Source organism: Mixophyes fleayi, chromosome 4, assembly GCF_038048845.1.
Source record: "Mixophyes fleayi isolate aMixFle1 chromosome 4, aMixFle1.hap1, whole genome shotgun sequence".
NCBI lineage: Eukaryota > Metazoa > Chordata > Amphibia > Anura > Limnodynastidae > Mixophyes > Mixophyes fleayi.
In genome coordinates, this window is record NC_134405.1 from 11,985,525 (window position 1) to 12,012,208 (window position 26,684).

At 40.8% G+C, this 26,684-nt stretch overlaps 1 protein-coding gene across 1 annotated transcript; it reads right to left on the reverse strand.

The window, feature by feature from the left end:
- Positions 1-10,960: 10,960 nt before the first annotated feature.
- On the reverse strand, positions 10,961-22,067 carry LOC142150403 (alpha-2,8-sialyltransferase 8E-like). Its single transcript, XM_075205600.1, has 5 exons — positions 22,023-22,067; positions 20,736-20,816; positions 14,075-14,187; positions 11,612-11,695; positions 10,961-11,420 (listed from the first exon to the last, which is right to left on the reverse strand). The coding sequence occupies exons 1-5, from the start codon at positions 22,065-22,067 to the stop codon at positions 10,961-10,963; spliced, it is 783 nt and encodes a 260-aa protein (XP_075061701.1).
- Positions 22,068-26,684: the final 4,617 nt, after the last annotated feature.

Sequence of the window (26,684 nt, forward strand, 5' to 3'; positions counted from 1 at the left end):
AATCTGGTGTGCAGGGGGTGACGTGTGAGAAGAGCGGGTCTGCAGGAAATGACGTGTGACAAAATCTGGTGCACAAGGTGTGACGTGATAAAAAGTTGGTGCACATACGAAAAAGCTGGCGTTCAGGGGTGATGTGTGAGAAAAACTGGTGTGCAGAGGGTGAAGTGAGAGAAAATCTAGTACACAGGGGCTTAGGGGATGACATGTGAGAAAAATGCTGATGCTTAGGGGTGATGTGAGACAAAAGCTGGTGCGCAGGTGGTGGCATATGAGAAACACTGGTGCATAGGGGCTGACGTGTGAGAAAAGATGTTGTGCAAGTATAAGAGCTGCGGCCGTTAGGTCCCACCCCTGATGACGCTAGTGGTCACGTCATTGGTGGAGGCGTGGACAATGGCTGCATGGGGTGTGGCTAATGGCGCATACTCACCGGCTGCTTCAAGTGATAAAGTTAGGTGGGAGCCAGAGTCTATAAAGGCTCTGGCTTGGCGGCGTGGCTAGCAAACCAACATGGCCGACATGTCTAAGAAAGGCTCCGTTCGGTGACAAAAAGACCCAATTCGAGAGGTCTGAGAAGGGACTGGGGTACTCCAACAACCGATAGCGAGTCTGCAACAACTAAGGATCTAGAACCTGAAAACTCAGACTCCTCGTTGTCGGCGGTCAGCTCTTCCCCTGGAGCACGCTAGGGTGCCATTGAGGGGCCTGCACGAATTCAAGACTGCCAGGTGTGTAATCATATTAGCGCTGCCAGGGCTGCCTACCCTCAGCGCTGCCGCGACTGTGTAATATAGCCTGGATTAGGGCTAGTATAACCTTTAGCGGAACCCTGCAGCCTCAAGGCTAAAAATAATAACTAGATAACTAGAGAGCTTTTGGCGTGAACGGCGCCTGTGGGGAAACAGCACACCATAGAAAAAAAAGAAGAAAAAAAAAAGGAAAGAAGAGCAAAAACAAAGTGCAAGGTGCACATAAGCAAAAAATAACAAAATAAGAAAGGAAGCAAAGGGGACATACCTAGAATTTGGTGCTCGTTGGTTGTTGTCCATTCATTGAACATTCTCTACTGTACAGCCCATATTCTATTCAACAGCAGATAGATCTGCAGGGGCCGAGCTCCATTTAGTGGCAGCAGAGATCATTGCAGAACATTCTTTGCCTGTGTTCAGTGGACAGAAAATTTCTAATAGTTAACAACACTGATGAATAACTGTTCCCTTAACCTTTCTACAAAATATATAGGCATTACATAGCAATTCCCCGGTTGTTACGAAACTAATCCCTGGGATCACTGTTCCCTGTAAGCTAAGCCATTTGGAAATGATACGAGTTAAACATGTATCTTACTAGGAAACATCCTGCAGATTGTGAATGCAAACCTTCCAGCTGGAGCCCTCATTAGAGGGACCTTTTAACTCTTTCCTTTCCAGAACGCTCAGTTTAGCGGGAACACTGCCTGGGATGTAAAGTTAAAATGTAACTTGGAAGGACTAATACCCACTCTGTCTGATATTGATTGGGGTCACACCAAAATCATCAGCTTAAAGCATTGGTTTCCGGCCTTCATCGTTAGCAATGGATAGATACGTTAACTCATCCACAAGTGGTAAACCACAACGCACTGAATCTGAACGCAAAAGAGGAGGAGCGAGGAATACTGGTCAGGGCAGCAAGGCGAATTATAAAGATGCCAACGACAATTCATCTACTATAGCTGCCAGCCCTCCATCTCCACCACAATCTAGCCAATAGGCGGCAGATGCATCAACTCTCTCTTATGAATCTGTTGTACGAGTCATCAGAGAGACTATGGAACCATTTATGCAACAACAGATGAGTACCCTCACAGCGGCTATACAGGAGCTTAAAGACCAGGTATCACAAACCGCAAAGCAGGTCCAAATGAATGAGTTGTGAATTGGAGAAAATATACACGAAATTAAAGACCAGAAGACTCTTACGGCTTCCCTATATAAAACACAAAAGCAAATGCTAAACAAGCTAGATAACCTGGAGAATAGATCTAGGAGAAAAAATGTATGCCTTGTGAGCCTGCCTGAAGCAGTTAAAGGCCCAGGTCTACTGTCATTCGTTTCCAAAGAACTACCCCGGATTCTGGGGATAAATGAGGAATTTATCAATATAGAAATTGAACGTGCGCATGGATTGGGACTGCCCAACGACCCCGCACAGTCATCTTTAAGTGCCTCAACTACACACATAAAAATGCTCTTTGGTCAGCCTCAAAGTCAGTAAGAAGGATGAGCTGGGAAGGTACTCGCCTACTACTCTTTCAAGATTAGTCGGCAGAAGTCACTAGAGCACGGAAGGAATTCTCCACAGTATGCTCTACACTAGTAAAGCAGGGGAAAATATTTGCTGTTCTATACCCGGCACACCTGAGGATCTTCGATGGTCAAGAATATGAAGACTTTACAACTGCAGAAGATGCACAAGCTTTTCTGAGAGAATTGGATGCGGAAGTTGAATCACCAGGTCAATGAGTTTGATTAGGCTCTAGAACCATCGCTGTTATTTACCAGCCGGACACTATTACAGAGACAATTTGTTTGTTGGCCTTCAGAACGCGTAAATATGCCTTTCTGACCTCTTTTCTGCTATATCGTATGGATGTTCTGTCGTTTTGTTTGTTTTTTTTTCTTTGGTTCCCTGATAACTATACTCTGCAGATTGGGAAGTATGGTGGGCATATCCTAATGTATTTATACAGAGTTCACCCTAGAGATGTTCATGGCCAATAAGACACTGACCGTTGTAACCCGCCGGAGAATGTCTTAATTAATAATGCTGGGCTATGGGTAATGATATCGCTGTGCTATTGACGTACTATTGCTCATTGAATCTAGATTTTGCACAGGTTCTGTGGTTATCCTCCTACACGCCTTTTATATTATCTTTAAGTACAAGTTGCTTGGATATCATAACATAAGTTTGATCCCATTACAATATACTATTATAGTTGTGTTAGTACTTCTCCCCATAGACAGACTGGACCCCCTCCCTCCTTCACAAAGTTCACTTTCTAGTTTTTAATGTTGATTGCTGTTTTTTTTGTTACTTCTTTTTATTTATTTTCCTCCCCCTGCTGGTAAAGCACCAACCCGACATATCAACTCTCCTCACCCGAGTGAGTTTGGGGGTTACAAGGGTTATTGTGAATCACATCCTGTCTATGTATTATCATGGTCATTTTGCCTGTCCTCATCCTTCCTCAAAGATAGTTGTTTTTCCCTATAATGTAAAAAAATGTCAGATCAAAATCCGAGTTTGGGAGGAGAAGAAGTATGCCTATGGACTATTGGGTAACATGCATTATATCATCATCATCATCATCATCATTATTATCATTTATTTATATAGTGCCAACATATTCCGTAGCGCTTTACAATTGGGGACAAACATAATAAACTAATAAACAAACGGAGACAAAATATCATTAGGAGAGTCTTTTACATAGAAATTGTAATACAAAAACATGAGATTTAAATGGCAACGTTAAATTTTTGTTCATGGAACGTGGGAGGTATTAACTCGCCTATTAAACGAAAAAAACTACTGACTTATCCAAATAAGTCTAAAGCAGATATAGCTGTACTTCAAGAGACGCATATGAATGCTGCAGAGCATGATAACCTGACAATGTTAGGATATAAGATCTTGGTATATGCCTCATACAATAGAAAATTAAGAGTGGTAGCAATTTAGATTAAGAAAAATCTCAAGGTAGATATTCATCATAAAATAGTTGACAAAGATGGGAGATATGTTGTATTGAATGCCACTATTGAAGGTACTAAATATGTAATAACGTTTATGCCCCAAATACACAAACACAAATTATGCTTTCTACAACTGATTAACAAGCTTTATTTGTACTCAGATTCACTCCTCATTGTCACACTTCTGGTATTACAAACGGATCCCAATAGCCAGGTAGTACTGTAGTAAACAGGAATTATTTTGATACAGAAATAAATCTTAAATGTCCAGCAAGCAAGTCCAAAGTATCAACAGGATAAATATCCTGTAGATGTAACAAGTAATTGTATTCCAAATCACAAGGGAGCAAGGTTCTGTGGAAGCATCTGGTTCAGACACAAACACAATACTCGAGCAAAGGCTGCATAACAGGAAGTGCCTTTTCTAGGCCCAAACAGGAAATGAGATCCAAGATGGAATCTTCCTGAGACAGTTCTGGCCATCTTGGATAAGGGCTATTGTAAGGGCAAGTTCATATCAGAGACCCAAGATGGAAACTTCATGAGGCAATCACGGCCATCTTGAATGAGGGCAAATCTAAGGGCAAGAACATAACACTCATAGTCGTTGGAGATTTCAATATGGTGGACTCCAGACACCTGGATAGGTCAGCTCCATCAAGACAAAAGAGGTTTGATAGCCAAGTTGGCATAAAATATATCTCAGATCAATTGGGTTTGGTAGATATTTGGAGAGATAGACACCCAACTGATTTAGAATTTACATGTTTATCGGCAGCTCATAATATACTTTCCCGCATAGATTATTTTCTCACACATGTTAGCTAATAAAACATTAGCAACTGGTATTGAACCAGTAGTCCTCTGTGACCATGCCATGATCTGGATACAAATAGACAGACAGATCTCATTAGGAAAGCACAAGCAGCGGAGACTTCCAGCTAAACTTCCAGCTAAACTTTCTAACTCCAAAAAAAAATTCAGGATATGGTAAAACTAGCATGGGATGAATATATACATAACAATCAACAACATACTAATGTTCCCATGCTATTCTGGCAGACTGCAAAGGTAGTCCTGAGGGGGGAGATAATCTCGTATGTAGCAAAATATAATAAATACCAGCAAAAGACATATTATGAGGCTCAACGTGACCTGACAGAGGCCTTTGAACTATATAAAGGAAAGCCTACACCAGAAAATAAAAATAAATATAAACAAAAACAAATACACTTTGATCAAGTAATACAGCAGCAATGCACTCGCCAAGAAATGGCTAGTAAATTCAACTTTTATAAATTTGGCAATAAATCTAGTAAAATTCTTTCGAGCTTACTAAACAGGACTAGACTTTACAGTAATATCTCATAATTACAGTCACAGGATGGAACCATCAAATATCAAGGGGGAGAAATTATACAGATCTTGAGCTCCTTTTGTTTTAAACTTTATTCTCAAAACCATATTGATACTAAGGCGCAAGACACGTTTTGGGAAAAAATATATTTACCTCAAATGACTGAGGGACAATCAGAGACCCTAGTTCAGCCTATCTCTTCTGAAGAGGTTTTAAAGGCAATTAAACAACTGAAGTCTTTTAAATCTCCAGGCCCAGACGGGTTCAGTAGGGAATTCTATAAAATTCTACAAGACAGAATTGTGATTCTATTGACAGACAGCTTCAATTTAATACTCTCAGAGCATAAAATTCCAATGTACTTTAATAGCACCATTGCTAAAGTACTCCCCAAACCGGGACGAGACTTAAAGTTACCAGGATCATATAGACCCATTTCACTACTAGACGTAGATTACAAAATATTCACGAAGATAATGGCAGAGCGGCTAAAAATCCTGCTGCCAAGTTTAATCCACAATGACCAAACAGGTTTTACATGGGGCAGCACTCAGTAACCAATGTCAGAAAGATCCTGATGAGTCTTCATGCTTTGGAGGGGTCGGAAAGAGAGGACCCAGCCTTATTGCTCTCTTTAGATGCTGAAAAGGCATTTGATCTTGTAACATGGGATCATCTGTTTAAAACTCTCCACAAATTTGGATTTCCTGTTCAATACATCAACACTTTATATCATGCCCCTAACACATAAGTGTTAGCTAATGGCTTTCTCTCAGCCTCAGGGAAGCAGACAGGGATGTCCATTATCCCCATTACTATTTGCATTGGCACTGGAACCCCTTGGAGTGGCTCTAAGGGAAAATAATGAATACACGGGTATAAAAGTGGGCAATCAGGAAGCTAAGCTAGCTCTTTTTGCAGATGATATGCTGTTAATGGTATCCAATCCAGAAAAGTCCATCCCTGCTATTTTGACGGTAATCCAGGAGAGGAACTAGTGCAAAGGAGAGCATGAGAGGGTGCAGCCCTACATGAGAGACCCCTGGATGACCGTGGCAAGAGGGGGAGAGTCCCCTACTACAAAGGCCAGCAGAAAGGTAGAGCCTTTTGGAGGAGAAGCTGCTGGAAAAGTGTGTCTGAGAGAGAAAGGCATGGATGGATGTCAGCCATAAACCCTGGATAGGGGTGATTGTTTGAAAGCTGCAACAGGAAAACCTTTGTGTGATAACAGGGAGTGAATGGAACCCCTGGATATAGTCCTGAGAAGTGTCACCACCCAGGGAGAGAGTTCATGGTCAGATGCACGCTGAGAGTTTAGTGTCCCTAAGCAGGAGGGAGAGTTCCATGTGTAGTAGTACGGTTGGACCCTGAAGTCAGAGGAGTACTGTGAATCATTGTGTGACTACAAGCATGTGGAGCAGAAATTCCTGACGATCGAGATGTGTAGCATCTGTAAAATAATCTTGAAGTGTTCCCCCAAATAGATAAACACAGCTTCAGCAAAGGGATGAAGGGAGATCCCCTGATAGTGGGGAATTATTCCATAATCAGTAGGAGACCCCTTGGAAAGTACCCCTATACCTTAAGAGGAGGTCGCGGTGCGGCAGTAACGTGGCTAAAAGTTGCAAAAGAGGGTCCTTGATAGAGGGGATGGTGTGCACGAGGGTAGTACAAGAACTTCTAGACCATGCCTACTGTCTGACAGTGAAAATGATTTGCTCTACTGATGCTGTGCAGTGACTGTCCCTACAACATTGGGTGCGTGAACTTTCAGAAATATTTTATTGCTGCAAAGTGTGGGCTGGAGGAGTTGAAGTGGTCATATAACCTTTACCTGCAACCGTTATGCTCTTTTGTGCTGGAGGAGAAGAGGAGATAAATATAATTTTTTTATGTTTGGAACTGAGATGGTGTCACAGAGTGTTGCGGACGGAAGTTCACCCACCGGTATTAGCACAGTTACACAGGGAGATGCGGTATCTAACGGGGATGGCGCCTGACAGATGGCCTGGCGCCCAATATTTCATTGCACTGCACCACACAACTGCACTAGAGTCTGCCCACATGTGACTGTGTTAAACATCCATGTATTCGGGGGTGTCCTCTAGTATTGGTTGCCCGTACCCTCCAGCTGCCTGGGGCAGAAAGTACTGACTGTTCTTGTAATATGGCTTCCACAGCGACCCTTCACACAAGTCTTGGCATGTGATAAAAAAAAAACCTGTGCACAGGGGTGATGACATGTGAGAACAGCTGGTGTGCAAGGGCTGTCATGTGAGAGAAAAACTGGTGCATGGGAGGGTGACATGTGTTAGAAAATCTGGTGTGCAGGGGTGAAATGTGAGAGAAAAGTTGTGAAGTGGTTTATCAAAGCTGGTGTGCAGGGTTTGTCATAGAAGAAAAGCTGGTGCAAATGTGATGTCATATGAGAGAAAAGCTGGTGTGCAAGAGGTGACATGGAGAAAAGTTGGTGTGCAGGGCATGACATAGGAGAGCAAAGCTGGTGCACAGGGTGTAATGTGTGATAGAAAAGCAGGTGCGCAGATCTTAGCATGTTTGAGACAAGCTGGTGCACAGGTGGTGACATGAAATAAAATCTGGTGCATTTGGTGGTGGAATGTGTGCATGCGATCGAAAAGTTGGAAAGTTTCACAACCAATCAGATTCTAGTTAGCATTTATTTAGTACATTCTACAAACTGACAACTAGAATCTGATCGGTTGCTATAGGCAACATCTCAACTTTTTCAAACCTGCAGTTTAGTAAATATACCCATAAAGCTCTATATTAATGCAGTCTGCTTTAACACATGTTGAAAAAGGGAAACTTTACTATAATAAATCGTGTAATTAGATGTTGATGCAAATAAAATAAAAACATGTACTTCCTGCATGACTGCTGATCATTGTAAACTGCTAAAAGCTGTCTTCTACCGCCATCTACTGGTCGATATTGAGTTTGCTGTTTCTGGCTGCTTCAATGAAAGAAGATAAGTAACCTGGATTGTCTATGCAGTGTTAATGTTAATACTAAGCATATCCTGTATTCATCGTATCCTGATACAAGCCCACTTATATTCATGAGATTTTTGTGTATTTAAATTTAGGTTTTTATCTTATCTCATTAAGACTTTCATTTTTGATGGTTTTTACTGGATTCAGTATACTGTACGACATAGTCCTTATCTGATTTTTTGGCATATGAAATGCTGTTTATTAATACATATTAATTAAGAATCCAGGAGATAAGATCACACTGTGAGAACTGCATTTTGAATGCGCAATAAGAGAATTTTGCAGTCGTTCAATTTAAAACAAAATTTGGACATTCCTAGGGAAAAAACATTGCAACTGTGGACCATGGAAATCTGAGACACTTGGCAGCTATGGTGCTCATTAGACCCGCCTCTGCCAGCTCCGTGATCTAATAACTTTTCAAATAATAAAACAGAAAAAATATATCACCTCTATTTGGTAAGGAAATTGCTCATGATTATCTTTACCTGTCACACCAGCACTCGTGACTTGGACGTTTATTGTAAAGGGTCACACAGGATTCTAGCAATTTATTCGTGCACTCACCTATCCCTAAGGTTGCAGATCTAACTTTTCCCTTCCCTAACACTGGCACCCACTTCCACACCTCTCCTCTGCCACCATCTACGTATAAGGCCTGTACCAAACCTATGACGTAATTTCTCAAATGGGCACACACTGTGCTCTGATAGCTAACATAGTTAACACTTCCCAAACTGGTAGTTAAAGGGTTAACACAGCCAAGAAATCAACCTCTTCTAAACAGGCAGTGAATTCATTTAGACAATGAACATTTTAAGCACTTATTAAATTTTATGTTTAATATACGAAAAAATGCACAATTCTTACAGATTATAACAATAAATATAGTTAATAAAAGATGACTTAAAATTCAATAACAGAACTAAAAATAAAAAGGAGAAATTTTCAGAGTATAAACTTACATACGAGTTGTATAATCTGTGCCAAGGGAAATTGGCTTGGAAGATGCTTATTAATGTTGATTGATATCCCAAATTAAGTTAAACTGAATAACATCTGTTCTTTTGCCTTAACTTGCAAGCATTCTCCTCTTTTAAAGACACTTTTTCTACCTTTCTCCTTCTAATGGGAAGTGGTCGACAGGGGAGGCCTGTGACACAGTTTTCCATCACAATTTACATCTTCCCTGTTGATTGCTACAATGTACCATTTCTTTTTGGGGGAGTGTCACACAGACCCAATTTTATCATTCCTAAATCCAATACAAATTTACAAATCTACAGATACCAAACAGGCATAGGTCAAATGTATTAGTTGAGTTGATATTCATTTCCTCTCATGTCCTGCGTGACGGACAGCTTTATTCGATGTATGAGCAGTCCTTCATCATACTTTTTATGAGTACGTGGCGATAATTAATTATATTGATTGTAAGTGATATTTTGGAAATAGAATTATTTTTGCATATATAAAACATAGCAAGCATTCATGTGGTCACGGAGCCCATGTCTCTTGGTGTAAGACCTCTGCTAGGTCGGTTCCATAAAGTCTCTGCAGGTGCCAAAAAAACACTCCAGTACCATAACATAGCTCACTCCTTTGAAGACGTTCCATTCCTCCTAAAGGTGAGAATGTTATTTTGCAGTTCTTGGGTCTACAGGGCCACATTGCGTTAGGTCATTACCATTTAAGAGCAGCTTCGCTTTGAAGTCATTTTCATTACGTCCTAGCTTACTAAATGGATTAATTTGATATATAGTGTTTACAATGTAGTCCCTTGATTATGCTTTATTCACCACAGTCATGTTCCTACCTTTTCACTACAAAGAGTTAAACATATTTGCACCGGAAAGTTCATAGGAAAAAAATTGGCCAAGAAAAAGCGCACTTACATGAATATGCAAAGTTGTGTCCAGCTGTATAACAATAGTATCTGTGCCAAGTGTGTATACTTACCCTCCACAATAGCAGATAAATGTGGTCTGGCAGTGTTAATAAGAAATGGAGAAGACACATTATCCTGTTGTACACATTATAACAGTGCAATGAAGTGTCATATACACAAAGAGAGAATAGTGTATGGTCAGTGTTATTAATAAACTCTATAACGTCCGTTGTTTTGCCTTTTAAGTACTTTTTTTCCTGCAGAGTAGTCCACACAAAAATGCCAAATAAAGCAAATAGAAGCAACATCATTCCATGAGTTGCTAAGCTAATGATTTTCCACACATTATATGACAATGCTTCAATTCACTTTATTTAATTGACATTTGCTTTTGGACTACTCTGCAGTACCCGAGGGGTCAAGATGCAATCAGCAAATCAGAAGCCGCTCTATAGTTCTGATGGCCATTAACACAAATTCATCATCCCTCCAGTATGCACAACAGATATGTCTTCAGACAGCACTTCCATTCACGTCTACTTAAATCACAATTGCTTGAACATGCCCTTACTGTACTTGGCCTACGCTTCCTGTACCTTTTCTGCCCCTTTCTGCTTCTTCAGGAGTTATGAATAAAAAGTGTAAAGATGTGTAAATGGTACGTCCAACTCTACATATGACCATATCTGTATCTGATTTCTATAGTGGGGCGGGACATTTCTATAGTATGATTTTACCAGTATTTATGTACAGTTTGAAAAATCCACACAACATCCATTGTTATTCTGTAGAATGTCAACCTAGAGCAGATGGACCAGATAGTGATGGCGCTCCACTACCACCATTCCTGTTGCGGACATTTCACATGTTTCAGAATCTTCACTGACAACTTTCTCTGTCTATAGAACATGCAATGGAGGGCAATTTGCAACAATAACTGAAATGGAACCACAATCTTGAGCTAACACTTCCCAACTTTCATGTAGAGTGCCCCTTTCAAATGCATCTTTGTATAAAAATAAAATTCATCAGGCATGGAGTGGAAGCCAGGTTTGGGTTTGATGTTATCATAGTAATGGTGTGGGACTCTGTTTCCATCTGGATCGTGGGGAAATGGCCAGAATCCATAAAGTGTCACCTTCTTGCAGAGCTCAATAGCTGCACTGACCAGCATGAGCCCAGAAGACATACGCTTGACCGACAGTCCCAGCTTTTTCCAGTGAGCAGAAAGGTTTATGAGATATTCTGGGTGGAAGAATACCACTCTATTTTGCAAATCATAGTCTTCTATAGAACGCAGTACCCGGAAACAGATATCTGTGTTTTGAGCATAGGAAAAAGCTGGTAAGAGGATCATTGCTGAGCCATACCCTTTCACTAGGTCTATGAAGGGTTTCCGCCTTTCGTAAAGCCTTTGAAACCTATATGTGAAAAAAAGAAATAGTGAATCCAACCCTTTGAGCATCTCTTACTACTTATAAATGGATTAAGCAAATTGTCTCACTTTATGTATGAAATGCTAGACAGCAGTTATGGAACCAACAAAATGTTTTGCCTTTTTTTATTGATATTTGAATACAAAAACAGACATATGCAAAAGTTTGGATCTTACTTTTTCACCAGGATACTCGGGTTTGCACTGACAAGATCTGACTTTGCACCAGTGTCCTTAATCTTTAGAGGAGGTAAATTAAATCTGCAACAAATTAGAAGTCAAAGAATTGAACATTTCTACAGAGGGTCCAATGATTTTTAGAGATGAACAAAAATGCAGTGAAATTTTGTTTGGCAATGGAAGAAAAAATGGATTTCCAGATTGTGACTGAATCACTTATAAGTAGCTTATGGTATAAATTTATTTAAAGGAAATAGCTCAGGGCGCTTATTTATAGAATTGCAAATGCCCTTATTTTCGATATTGTGTATATTTTGGGAAAGGAAATCTTTATTTCTGTGACCAGGGAAGAAACTTGTTTGTTTTAACCTTGCTAGATGAAATGCACGATTTCTGAGGTATATATTTGATACAATAAGCCTGTGTGGAGGAAGTCCTTTGCGTTACATGATGTGACAAAATGACTTGCTTGGGTTTTGTATCTTTCTTTGGGAATGTGTATTCTGTGACTGTCTGAAGAAAGGCCCCATGTTAATCCCATGTTAATTGGACCTTTTGATGTGTGAGGGTCCAGCACAAGAAGGTTTAATTAGATGTGCTACTAGATTTCTGGAATCTAAAAACAAGATGCAGGAAATCAAAGCAAGTTTTAGAATTTCACAGATAAGTGTAAATATTGTTAGGTTTGCATTGCATGTAAATCCATGTTTGGGTAAACAAATTCCATCCTGATTCTAAAAATAGCTCAGACCTCAAGGGGGCTGGCTTACCTGTGAGGCTGTGTTCAAATCTGAATAAATAGCACTGTCTTGTATTGAAAATTGTTCTTCTTGCTTCATCTGACCTGGTACCTTTAACCATTGTGAGCAAATAAACATCACTGCTTCAAGACCCTGCTTGCCAACTTCTTCAATATTGCTGTATTCCAGTGACCTACAGATTAGACCCTAAATCTAATTTGTTCCCGGCTGTCTGAAGTTTGGAACCAGCTCCTAGTACCACCGCTCTGCCCGCTACCCAGCAGCTCTGGCCAGTGTGATACGCCAGGGGGGATCCATCCACAGCAACCCTGATCCATAGAAAGCAGTCAGGGGTACCAGCCCAGGTACACCAGCAAGGGGGTACATTAGCAGCATCAGTTATATAGAAGAAACCCAGTTCTGGATGCCAGTAAAGGAGTCCAGTGGTGATAGCATTTGTAAGTCCCTCCTACTATGGTCTGAGGGCGCATTTGGGATAACAAAAGGGAACGGTGGCAAAGTAAGCCCAGCTGGTTCCCAGCATCAACAGACAGGGTGGCACAGGCGGACCATCCTGTCACACAGAGATACAATTTACAATTTTCTGTCTTTGCTTCACTATTCCATAAAATTCCATTCTGCATTGAAATTCTAGATTCACACTTTGTAGATCTCATATGTTTTCCCTAATTTTGGAAATGCCTTTGCGAACAGCTGTGGGCAACTATTTGCAGGATTGCAGGCCCAGATGTAAGTGCAGCTGGTGGTAAAAGTAAAAATGTAAGTTCCTGTCCACCCGACTTTTGGACTCCTCAAAATTACACATTTTAAATTTTCCATCTGAAATATTGCTTCTTCCATATGTAAATTGGGTGTGGGAAGGGGACATGCTGAATCTTTGAGTGTCTTTATTTTATGTGTCATATTAGTGTGTTTTAATGATTTTTTTAACATTCTTATTTCTGTGCTTAAGCATGTACTTTCCCAAAGAAAACAAATCAACTTGATGCAAACGGAGTCCCATCAAAATATAGGTCTACACCTGATCTCCACCACCACAAGTCCCTTTGCACAGGTAAGAAGCCGTATAGCCACCCATTATCCATTATATGCTAAAAGCTGATCTATCTTGTACTGTTATATAAATTTTTGCTTCAACAGATAGAAGCAACATGAGGCCCATGACTGCGCCTAGTCCACATTTAGCATGAAGCTGTCTTCCCCTATCAGAAGGAAAAAACATTTGCACTCCCCTACGTTGACAAGACTATGATGAGTCCATTCTTGTAAAAACGAGACAGAACCTGATGATGTCACAATTAAACATCTTTTGCCTTTTAGCAACTTCATAAATGAGCTTTAATTGTATTAATACAGCAACAATGACATTGTGTTTAATATAGAGGACAGCAGTGTCATCTACAACACCTTCCGCAGAACATAGATATGTCACTAACCCCATTAACAGGAGCAATGATTTCAACCCCGCTACTATTCATGAAGAGTGAAAACAATGTTAATGAACACAGGTCTGGGTGACATGAACTCACATTATGTCACAATCTGGCAGGTCACATTACATTTTAATAGATAAATGTGAAGATAAATCTAAGTATAAACAAACAGAGCTCCCGGAAAACATTTCCCTTGTTTAACTAAATGTTCACCTGTTATGATTTTATTACGGGTGCTATAAAGTCATAGCCGATCGATTCCTCACCTGAACACAAAATCCATCTTGTCAATTTCCTCCCCACAAGAACTATTTACCAAAATGCCCCCATTACCGACCACAGCGCAGGTCTGAAACGGTTTCCCGATGAAGGGTGAAATCTGCAGAGGAAAAGGAACAGAATTACTGAAGGAAGAGATGGCTGAAATTATCATCACCACGGACCAAGGTGCTTTTTTCCTTTGTACTTCCCCCTCTCCCCCCATAGCACTGTGAATAATGGCAGACTTATATTTCTGGGCTAAAGACAGAGAAATTGGGAAATGCCACAATAGCCTAGATCTCCTGGAAATGCCATCAGGAAAATACCACAATATACCAGATCTCCTGCTAATGTCAGCAGGGAGATACCACAATATATCAGATCTCCTGGTAATGTCAGCAGGGAGATACCACAATATACCAGATCTCCTGTTAATGTCAGCAGGGAGATACCACAATATACCAGATCTCCTGGTAATGTCAGCAGGGAGATACCACAATATACCAGATCTCCTGGTAATGTCAGCAGGGAGATACCACAATATACCAGATCTCCTGGTTATGTCAGCACGGAGATACCACAATATACCAGATCTCCTGGTAATGTCAGCAGGGAGATACCACAATATACCAGATCTCCTGGTAATGTCAGCAGGGAGATACCACAATATACCAGATCTCCTGTTAATGTCAGCACGGAGATACCACAATATACCAGATCTCCTGGTAATGTCAGCAGGGAGATACCACAATATACCAGATCTCCTGGTAATGTCAGCAGGGAGATACCACAATATATCAGATCTCCTGGTAATGTCAGCAGGGAGATACCACAATATACCAGATCTCCTGGTAATGTCAGCACGGAGATACCACAATATACCAGATCTCCTGGTAATGTCAGCAGGGAGATACCACAATATACCAGATCTCCTGGTAATGTCTGCACGGAGATACCACAATATAAAAGATCTCCTGGTGCGGCCAACACGGACATACCACAATATACCAGATCTCCTGTTGCGGCTAACAGGGAAATACCACAATATACCAGATCTCCTGGTGCGGCCAACAGGGAAATGCCACAATATACCAGATCTCCTGGTGCGGCCAACAGGGAAATACCACAATATACCAGATCTCCTGGTGCGGCCAACAGGGAAATACCACAATATACCAGATCTCCTGGTGCGGCCAACAGGGAAATACCACAATATACCAAATTTCCTGGTTATGCCAACAGGGAAATACAAATTAAGTTCAATGTGCTTCTGTTCACATTGTTGATTTAAGGGGTTTGTTCTAAGTATTTTATTCATCTACTCCAAAGGTCTTAAAGGCCTTTCTTTACTAGGAAAGGGTTTAAGACCTTTCATTTATGAGGGGAGACACTTTTTTGGTGTATAAAAGCCAGAGGTAATATTTGCATGCCGCAGCCTATTTCCAATATGATGAGCACCAAATTGGGAGATACCCTTATTAACCAATGGACCTTTTTACATATTGGGGTCTAAAGCACTTGCCTCGCTTCCATTTCCATAGAGATTGCACATTTGAAGCCCAAATAAATCCAAGCCAGTGTAAATGATCTCAGCTTGGAGCCTCAGCAGTGCATGTTCTTGTGCTGGCATGTGTGACATTTTATAAAGAACTAGGACTTTTGGTTGAGTGTTGATAAGGGCTGTATAGGGAGTGTACATTATCTATGTGAACCTACCTTTGGGAGCATTGCGTAGATTTCTTCATTGACGACAATACTTCTATTTGGGCTTGTCTCATATGTCAGATTATGTCCTAGTGGAGCATTGTCTTGGGTGACGAGCAATGTGTGGGTTGCGTTACAACATGTTGCGAATTCTGATCTGTCATTAAATCACAATGAAAGTAACTTCATAGGAAAAAAATAAAATGTCAAAATCCAGAGAATTTAAAACAAGTGTAAAGAGCCTTAAAGTAATAATACAACCTAAAATATTGTCAGTGATTTTATTGATATTTTTATTTATTTTGTATTTTTTAAGCTTATCAACTTCAACATTTTTTACACTGTGTTGATCCAGAGTAAGCCCGTCAAAGTCAGTGAGACAGCTGCCAAGTGAAACTCACAGGGGAAATAAAGATCATCTGATTGATTTTCAAGATCAATTAACTGAACTGTGTACATTACAGTTTCCTGACATGACCCCCCTTAATAAGATAGGAGATTGTCTGATATAACTGGGAATGGAATACAACAGAGTTTTCCTTCAGTGGTAAAATGAAGCTAATTTTTATAATGTCTAATAATAATAATAAAAACAATACTAATAATAATAATTGTAACACTCCCTAGTGGTGTTTTAGTAAACCATGTACCCCAGTGACGACAGGAGGGGTCACCAGTAGAGCAAGTTAGGTGTTTATGGTTGCTATGGTGACAACCCAGCCCAGTCTGCTACTGACTGAGAAGAAAGAGGGGCAAAAGAGATACAGAGGAGACAGTGAGAGATCACAGGTGATATGATATAGATGGGGACCTGGTGAGGATGCTCCCAGACTCCCCCAGCACTGCCTAAGACTGTGAGCGTGATGACTGTGCAAGGGCGAGTAATGTGTGCCTGAATAGGGATAGAGTCCCCAGAGCAGAGACTCCTGGAGAGAAGGGGGAATTTGCTGCAAGTGGCAGCATGCGTACACTATGGAATGTAAGAGCTGCATATGTGTTGGTGATACGCTACACTGTGATTCCAGATGACCTGTGTGTAGCTGTGGAACTACTGGGACCAGGAGAACCTGGTATGTACTGTGTTAAAACCAGCAGTGTGGCTGCATATGCAGAAGGGATGAGTCCCCAATCCCAGAGAGGGGGAGAACTTCATATCACTAAAGGGAACCCCAAGAGAGAGAGGTGGACATTTTGTTATAAAGAAACCCCAGAGAGAGGGTTGCTGCAAGAGGCAGTGTAGCTGAAGTGTCAGAGTCAGAGCTGAGAGTACACAGAGTAAAGTGACAGAGCTAGGGCTGAGAGTACACAGAGTAAAGTGTCAGAGCGCAAGGGAGAAATCATCCCCGCCGAGGAGGAGTGTGCTACAGTTGAGAGTTACACAGCATGTGTCAGAACTGCAATGAGCAGAAGCTGCTTGCTTGTTAGCATCCATGTGAATGTCCCTGTAGAGAAGGGATAGACTGCAGTAGAGTATGGAGTACTGGAGTTTATGAGACAGGTGAACTGTCTTAGATAACATTAAGACCTGTGCTTGAGAGAGTAAGGAGCTGTATATATTTCTGCATTGCTGCAAGCATTGTGGCTATCGTGCTGGAGGAAGAGGAGTGTAAATAAAGAGTTCAGTTTGTGATAGAGATGGTCTGGCACCCAAATAATTCTGACTTTTATTGCACTGCACCACAAAGTGGCATCACCTGTGTCCCACTACTTGCAAAGAGACTTTGTAGTAAAATACCTACATGTGCAGAGACCCGCTGGTCATTTACACCAATTCCCATCAGCTAGGCAGGGCTAGAGAAGGAGGTGCACTGTGTAACCTTTGCATCTCACACTACACACAGGGACAGGAGGTTACATAATAGCAATAATAATAATAATAATAATAATAATAATAATAACAAGTATGGAATTGTGTGTTTAGGTGAATTCCATAGAATGGAGCTGGAGGCTGTATGTTGGAGATCTTGAGAAAAAGTACCATGTAATAGCATACTAGGAATTATATATTCAATGGCAAAATGGAGGACAATTCAAATAGTTATAATGCTAAAAATACTAATTGTTTAGTAAGTGTTTAGGATATTTTAATAAGAACAGAAGCTGCTGGGAAGAATACTCACTTTAGATGAATATGTTCCCACTCGTTGAATTCCCAAGGACATCTCTGGAGGTCATTCACATATTCCATGAAGTCATATTCTGTAATTCTGCAGTAAGATGTTTAAAGAAATTCAATTATTATTATTAGATAATCACAATAATAAATGCATAGATTGTGAGGGTAAATATTTAGATTATTATTTTAAATTTAGGAGCAATGCAAAAAAGGGTAAAGGGTACACAATTGTTGCGATGCATGGGATGAAATGGCCATTAGTGTTTTGTGTAGATACTCAGGCGCGTTTTTTTTAAAATCTGAGCTCCCCTGAACTTAGGCAATCCAAGTACAGAGATGAGCCGGAATGGAAATCGAGGCAAAACCTCAGCAGCGGGGTCATTGGATCTCACGAATTTTGGATTCCATAAGTACCACCCTTCACGGAGATCCGGCGCCACTTCACAGACAGACACAGAAGGGATAGCAGCGTTCTTGACAGTCTCCAGTGCCGTTGCTCTGTGCCATTGGTCATACAGAAACAGGAGGGGTGGCAGTGTTCTTCTTATCAGTCTCCAGTGACATAACTGTGTCCCATTGCTCATACAGAAACAGGAGGGGTGGCAGTGTCCTTGTCACTCTCCAGTCACATTGCTGAGAGCTCTAACTCACACAGATAACAGGAGGGGTGGCAATGTTCTTATCAGTCTCCAGTAACATTGCTCAGTGCCATTATTCACACAGAAACAGAATGGGTAGCAGTGTTCTTGTCACTCTCCAGTCACATTGCTCACACAGAAACAGAAGGGGTAGCAGTGTTCTTGTCAGTCTCCAGTGTCATAGCTCAGTGCCATCAATACGGCAACCATCTGCTGGCACCAGTTATAATGATACTAGTCGTTCTACGTCATCTACTAAAGTGTATGCTCAAGGGCATAGTGGGTTTAAGTCAGGGAAACTAAAATCTGAAAAACAAGCTTTTACATTGGTAAAGAAAAAAACACCTCTCTAATAAAGGGAAAGTTTACTGTAGAAAAACATAAAATTGGTAACATGCCATTCTACCAAAAATATTAACAAGTATACCAGCATCAGCTAGCTCCCTTTTCACAGCTAGGTACCAGCACCTGCAATCTACACGGCCAACACCTTCATCATCGGGTCTGCGGGATCTAGCTGAGAGAAGGGAGGTAGCTGATGCTGGACTGCTTGCTATTTTTTATTCTAATTTTCCAGAGAGCTTGCCATGAACTCATATCAAAAGGCATAACATGGATGAGGTTTCTAAATGGTTAAGGTCCCTTCCTCAACTGACTGTGGCTTTACAAATGCTACAAATGGCTAGAAATCAGTTGTCAGGATTTGGGTAAAAATAATTGCACACATAAGAGGCGGATTTTTTGATCTTATGCCCAGGCATGACAATGACCTTCTTCGTATCACATGCAAGAACTGCTTCCACTGGTGCATGACTTGCCACTTTAGAGTTCATTACCAGCACTGTTAGCTTAGCTGCCTTAAGCCCATTGGTAGCTTGCTTTTTGGGGGCCCAAACAAACCGACCACTTCAGCAATAAAACTGGCACTCCTTGTCGCTGGAGTGCTTGGTTTATTAAACTGTGCACGTCCTTTTTAATATCTAACATAAGGATGGGTAAGAGGACCCATGAACAATTCCATCTTACACCACTTTTATTTTCTGCCACTGCTGTGTGGCAATGTTTCCTATATGTGCTGTGAAATGCCGTGTGTTTGTGCCATTGCTCTGACGCTTAATATCCAGCCAATTCGCTGCAGTCTTTGGCTGAAAGTGGATGAAAATAATATTGTGACCTGTGAGGTGTTCAAAATTGACTGGAAATGACTGGAAATTAGTGCTATTGAGGTAAATAATAGTGTAGGATCAAAAAAAGAACTAAATTATGTGATTTTAGCATATCTTAGCAATTGTTTAAAAAATACAGATCCTAAACCAAAACTAAAATACACAAGGGCGGTTTTCCCAAAACCAAAACACGGGGTAAGAGAACATCTCTAGTTTTGTGTGCTGGGAAACTACTGGCTGATTTTTCTTGTAGCACACAAATACAAGGCCGAAGGATTCTTCACTGCAATTTAGGGTTGAGGTAGGTCATGCTCCCTGCAAACACTAATTCTGTGTACAGGCTTTAAATTTGCCACTTTAGACTTTCCTGACTCTGCTTACCTGGTCTTATTCAGGATACACTATTTTCTTACCCAAGTGACTATCAAGAATCTTATCAACTCTCTAATTATCTCCCATCTTGACTACTGCAACCTCCTCCTACATTCCCCCCACCCATATATTCCTACTTCAATCCATCTTAACTGCTCCAGCTAAACTGGTCTCTCGCTGTGACACTTCTGCAACACCACTTTGCCAATCTCTACATTGGCTTTCCGTGTCCTCCAGAATCCAATTCTAATTATTCACTCTACATACAAATCAATCCACAACACCACTCCTTCATATATATCTAATCTAATATCAACAGATCTACCTCTGACCTGCATCTCACCTCATCTCTGGTCACCACCTCTAACTTCTACCCACAAGAGTTCACCCATGCTTCTACCCACTGGAATTATCTACCATACCCCATCAGTCACTCCCACAGTCCTCAAATCGCTAAAAGCTCTCTGAAAAGCTCACCTCTCTATCAGCCCTCACCCTACTACCACCACCTCTATTACCCACAAAAAAGCACCCTCACAACTCTCCTAATCTTCACTCTTAGCTACACTCACTTATAATAATAATAATAATAATAATAATACAATATTTAAAAGAAACTATATTATTTAGTACAAGCTAACGTTATACGTGTTTATGTTTGTATACTCACTTTCTCAGTGATTTCTGTAATATAATGTCTCTCACTTTCGCACATTTGGTTGCAGACAGTTTCACAGGGCTGATTTGACTCCTACAAGAACCAGGGAAAAAATATGTGAGTTAGATTAACTAAATAATAATGCCCATTGTTTTCATTATTTGTTCACCCATCCAACCTGCTGTATTCCCGTTTAGCCCTTCATTTTATAGTAAGCTAATTTGAACAACAGGGAGAGTAGCAGATAAGTATAACAGGACCTATTGGTGCTATATTGGGGGCTTGATGTTACCCTCTAGGTGGCTTTTCTCCCAAAGTAATATTTGCTTCCTAGCTGCATAGTCTTAGTGATATACTTACTAAACTGCACGTTGAAAAAGTGGAGATGTTGCCTATAGCAACCAATCAGATTCTAGTTATCATTTATTTAGTACATTCTACAAAATGACAGCTAGAATCTGATTGGTTGCTATAGGCAACATCTCCACTTTTTCAAACCCGCAGTTTAGTAAATATACCCTTTAATCTCCACCATGTCTCAGACATGTTTATATAAAATATAGTACATGTATTCTATATGTCTTTGATGTTATATAAATATGGGTATTCTGTACACTTACATACATATAGATGACACATCATAGTCGGGTGACCAATAAAGGACGATGGGTGCACCAGATCATACGGCGATAACCCTCCATTCCATTGTATTTCAATGGCTCGTTGGGTGACAATCGCTAGATGACTATGCTCAGTGCACAATCTGATTAGTTGTATTTGTACGAATTTAGCTATATAGAAAGAATGATTTGTGTGATCTACATATAAAATTGAAGCCTGTAAACACACACAATAATAGTGGATTTATCAATAATACAGAATAAATATGATATAATTAAGTATGAATTTGCATGGAGTGAGCATTCATAGAAATACTGAATAGTTACGAATATAAAGAGGTTAGGAATACTGTTAACTGAAAAAATCCCTGTTCCCTAAAGATGGGAAAAGATTGTAACCTACATTATAAAGACAATAGACGGAATAATGAAACATAGCTTTGGTATCAATAAAAATAAGTGGAATCACAGATGAAATGCTATAATGTTAACATTACAATCACACTAGGAAAGTATCTGAATAGATGAACAGAATCCTTCTTGAGGGTCCGTATGGTTGTGAGATCAACCTTTTAATCATACATTTCTTACTTTGGATTTATCACTTTTTATAGTTATAACCTAACATTTTGACGGTATTAGTCAACATATCGATGCTGACTACACCGACAACACTTACCCCGACATCTTCAGTACGGACGGCTGCTTCCCGACGAGGATCCATGATGGCTATTCTGTGAACTGACTTCAACCAATCCCGAAGAAGGAAGACGTCGGCGCGACTTGACGTCAGTGACATAGGCAACGCTGTTAACGCTGCATTAAACATAGCCGCATACTACATTACCCCCTTAAAAGCAGCGTTAACAGCGTCACCTATGTCACTGACATCATCAAGTCGCGCCGGAGTCTTCCTTCATCAGGATTGGTTGGACTCGGTTCACCTATGTCACTGACGTCATCAAGTCGCGCTGGCGTCTTCCTTCATCAGGATTGGTTGAAGTCGGTTCACAAAGCAGTCGTCATGAATTCTCGATGGGAAGAAGACGTCTGGACTGAAGATGTTGGGGTAAGTGTTGTCGGTGTAGTCAGCACCGTTCTGCCGTACCCCACCCACATTTTGCAGAGATATGTCATGACATTAGTGTGGACCAATGAGTGCCCCCATATCAGAACCTTTTTTTTATTTTAAATTAAATATGTAATTTGCTCTGGAAAAGCATCCCTTTAAATTAATGTGGATGGTGACAGATATGTAATGGAAGAAGCCCACGTATTTTCCTGTAAGGATGTTAAATAAACTACGTTGTGATATACAGAAACTTTAATGTCTAAAATGTGTAGCTTTATTGGGGAAATATTATCTACATTACTTTGCGAAAGAAACATGATTAGTAAAATGTTACATGCAATGTGAAAATGAGATTAATATACCTGGAGAAGTGTGGTGACCATAGTGCTCCAAGTTCATTAATACTTACAGTACCAAAGTAAGTTTCACTAAATAACGAAACAATCTTAATAGTGAGGCATGTTCACCTTGCCTCTCTGATAATTGAAGCCATATTGCTGATTGCGCAACGATGGGTACTCCCAGGAAATTTGGTAGCAATGCTACAGAGCTGCATCATATATAGCCTGGATATTGATTTATAGAAAATGTTTCATGTTCCAAAATATTGATTATTTTTTTCCCAGCGGTGTCAGGGCTACATGAGTAGCATCCGCTGCTCCTATGACATTCATAAATTAAACAATTGAATAAAATTGCTTCTTTAACAGCAAAAGGGATCCCTCATCCAATGGCAAATGAATGAATTGCCTGAGGCATGATAATGATGCAAGAAGTACCCATTTTAGTTAGGGGTGTGCACCGGCCACTTTTAGGGTTTTGGGTTTTGGGTTCTGATTAGCTGAGGTTTTGGGTTCTAATTTGTTTTGCCAAAACACCTGACGAAAGGTTTTGGTTCTGATTTAGGGTTTTGGGTTCTGATTTATTTTTAAAATAGCATAAAAAGTGCTAAAATCATTTTTTTTTTTGTTTTTTTTCACTCCTACGCTATTATTAACCTCAATAACATTCAATAACAATCATTTCCACTAATTTATAGTTTATTCTGAACACCTCACACCTCACAATATTGTTTTTAGGCCAAAAGGTTGCACCGAGGTAGCTGGATGTCTAAGCTAAGCGACACAAGTGGGCGGCACAAACACGTGGCCCATCGTAGGTGGCTGTGTAGGTTTGAATAGCCTTTTGCTGCTCCTCCATCCTCTGCAGCATATAGAGGGTGTAGTTCAAGCGCGTCACTACCTCTTGTTTTTGTTGATGGCAGGGCCTGTTCATGCTTTTTTGAAGTAGCAGGAACAGTGAACGTAATTTAATATCTGATACTAATATTTCTGCACTGCAGGAACAGTGAACGGTACACAATTTGGTACCGGGGCCACAATACCTCCTTCAACTTGTCTAAATTCCACTGCACAGGTGGCTGCTCCTCCATCCTCTGCAGCATATAGAGGGTGGAGTTCAAGCGCATCACTACCTCTTGTTTTTGTTGATGGCAGGGCCTGTTCATGCTTTTTTGATGTAGCACGAAAAGTGAACGTAGTTTAATATCTGATACTAAGTATTATGGACTGCGTAGTGGAGTGGCCCCGGTACCCAATTTGGTACCGGGGCCACAATATATCCTTCAACTTGTCTAAATTCCACTGCACAGATGGCGGACACGGGATGCTTGTCTAACACCAACATAGCTGTTACAGCCGCAGTTATCCGCTTTGCAATAGGGTGACTACTGTCGTACTTTGTGCTCATGGCAAACGACTGTTGGACGGTCAACTGTTTGGTGAAAGAGGTAGCGTTCTTACGACTTCCCCTCTGGGAAGATGACCGACTACCAGCAGCAACAGCAGCAGCGGCAGTAGTAGGCGTACCGCTGCAGGATTCCTCTGATGAATCCCGGATTGAAGAGGACTCAGTCTGGCTGGTGACATGGCCTGCAGGACTAAATCTGATGGAGATCGTGGAGGAAGTTGACGAGGAGTGTGTTGGTGGTGTGTATCCAACAGGACCAAGGGATTTAGGTGTCCCTGGACTGCTGACGGTCCTAGCCACAGTTCCTGAACTAAACACAGAATTATGAAGGTTCTTCAGGTGACGTATAAGGGAGAATGTCCCTAGGTGGCCAAAATCCTTACCCCTGCTTATTTGAGCTTTACATAAGCTACATATGGCCATACATTTGTTGTCCGGATTGGGATAAAAATAACTCCAGACCAAAGAGTTGGACTTCTGACCAGGCATGATGATGGGCTTTTTCATCCAATGGACAACAACTGTTTCCCCCCCTGGTGCCTCATTTAAGATAACCACATCAGCATCCTCCTCGTCAAGTTCCTCCTCAGCGCCAGCTACATCAATATCCTCCTCCCGGTGTACAACATTCACACCTTCATTAGCCAAATCTGTAACTGGACTGTGGGTGATCCTTCCAGCATATGCAGAGGGCGTGCTGCAAATGGTGGAGGAAGCCACCTCTTCCCGTACAGTGATGGGAAGGTCAGGCTTTGCAACCACCAACACCCTTGGACTCGCCTTGGGGATTTGTGATGCCATCTGTTTAGAAGGCAGAGTTGTTTGCTGTGTTGTTGATGACAGCTTAAGTCTCTTAAATTTTTTAGATGGGTGGGGAGGAGGAGGGCTTAGATCCTTGGGTGAAGCTGAACCACTAGTCATGAACACGGGCCAGGGCCTAAGCCGTTCCTTGCCACTCCGTGTCGTAAATGGCATATTGGCAAGTTTACATTTCTCCTCAGATGTTTTCAATTTTCTTTTTTTTGCTGATTTTAGTGAACTTTGGCTTTTTGGATTTTACATGCCCTCTACTAGGAGATTGGGCATTGCCCTTGGCAGATGACGTTGATGGCATTTCATCGTCTATGTTATGACTAGTGGAAGCAGCTTCAGCATTAGGAGGAAGTGGGTCCTGATCTTTCCCTACTTTATCCTCCAAATTTTTGGACTCCATTATATGCAGCACGAGAGAGCGTACCCCTAAACCACACACACTTTGGGACTGCAGAAACAGTGAACGTAGTAATATAGATTGCAGTTCGTATTTTTTGAACTGCAGAAACAGTGAACGTAGTAATATAGATTGCAGTTCCTATTTTTTGGGACTGCAGAAACAGTGAACGTAGTAATATTGATTGCAGTTCCTATTTTTTTGGACTGCAGAAACAGTGAACGTAGTAATATAGATTGCAGTTCCTATTTTTTGGACTGCAGAAACAGTGAACGTAGTAATATAGATTGCAGTTCTTATGTTTTTGGAAATGCAGAAACAGTGAACGTAGTAATATAGATTGCAGTTCCTATTTTTTGGGACTGCAGGAATATATTGCTCTAGAATATATTTTATATTTTTTAATTATTTTTTTATATTTTTTTTAAATTATTTTTTTATTATTTTTTATTTTATTTTTTTAAATTTTTAGAAGATTTTATTATAATTATAAATTTACTATGGACTTAGCACAAAAAAATTCAGGAGAAAAGCACCACTGGACTCAGCAGGACAGAGCACTGGACAAAGGACCACTTGACTATAGAGCACAGGATATCAACCTCCCTCGACAGTGATCGCAGGGAGAATGAAGATGGCGGCCGCGAGTGGGGCATTTATGACATCCGAGTCTCGCGAGATCCGACGCGAGACTTGGATGTCATAGCCTCGTTTTGGATTCGTTTGGCGGCCGGAAGTAGCCGAACAGTGCTCGGATCCTGTCGGATCCGCACTGTTCGGGTGGGCTCGGATTTCGCTAATCCGAGCCCGCTCATCCTTAATTTTAGTACCCAAATAAGTATAGTCTATGAGTTTCCTGTAGCTGCACCTGTTGTGGTTGAAATGAGCCTGAAGCAAGAAATGTAAAGTAGGCAACAGTTTCGGCTAGGTACACAGTGGAGAATTTCCGATATTTTATCTAAAATGATTGTACCTGTGGCTGAAAGTCCGATCGGTCGAGCGATTCATGCGTACACATTAGACACGTTTTAAATGATTGTGGAAGACCAACCGTCCGGGTAGCGAATTTTAAAAGCCATATAGTCATCTTAAAAGATTGTGATTTCGTACACACTGAAATGACATATTGCTTGCAGCAATATGCCGAAGAAATTTAAATACAGGGCAGAACTTCTCCGGCCAAAACCTCCCAAAAACTTTTAAAAGGAAATGGAAACACGACATCGCCATTCATTCTAAAACACATTTTTGTGTACAGTGTACGTTCATTTGCAACTGCGCAACAACAATTTATATTATTATTATGTAAA

What these genes read in the sequence shown, in the direction of transcription:
- LOC142150403 (XM_075205600.1), bottom strand. Translation starts at nt 22,067, where the DNA reads ATGGATCCTCGTCGGGAAGCAGCCGTCCGTACTGAAGATGTCGGG. An exon ending in TTACAGAAATCACTGAGAAA is followed by an intron (nt 14,188 to 20,735) that starts GTGAGTATACAA and finishes TTTCCTCTGCAG; the next exon opens with ATTTCACCCTTCATCGGGAA. An exon ending in AAGATGGATTTTGTGTTCAG is followed by an intron (nt 11,696 to 14,074) that starts GTGAGGAATCGA and finishes AATTTGTTGCAG; the next exon opens with ATTTAATTTACCTCCTCTAA.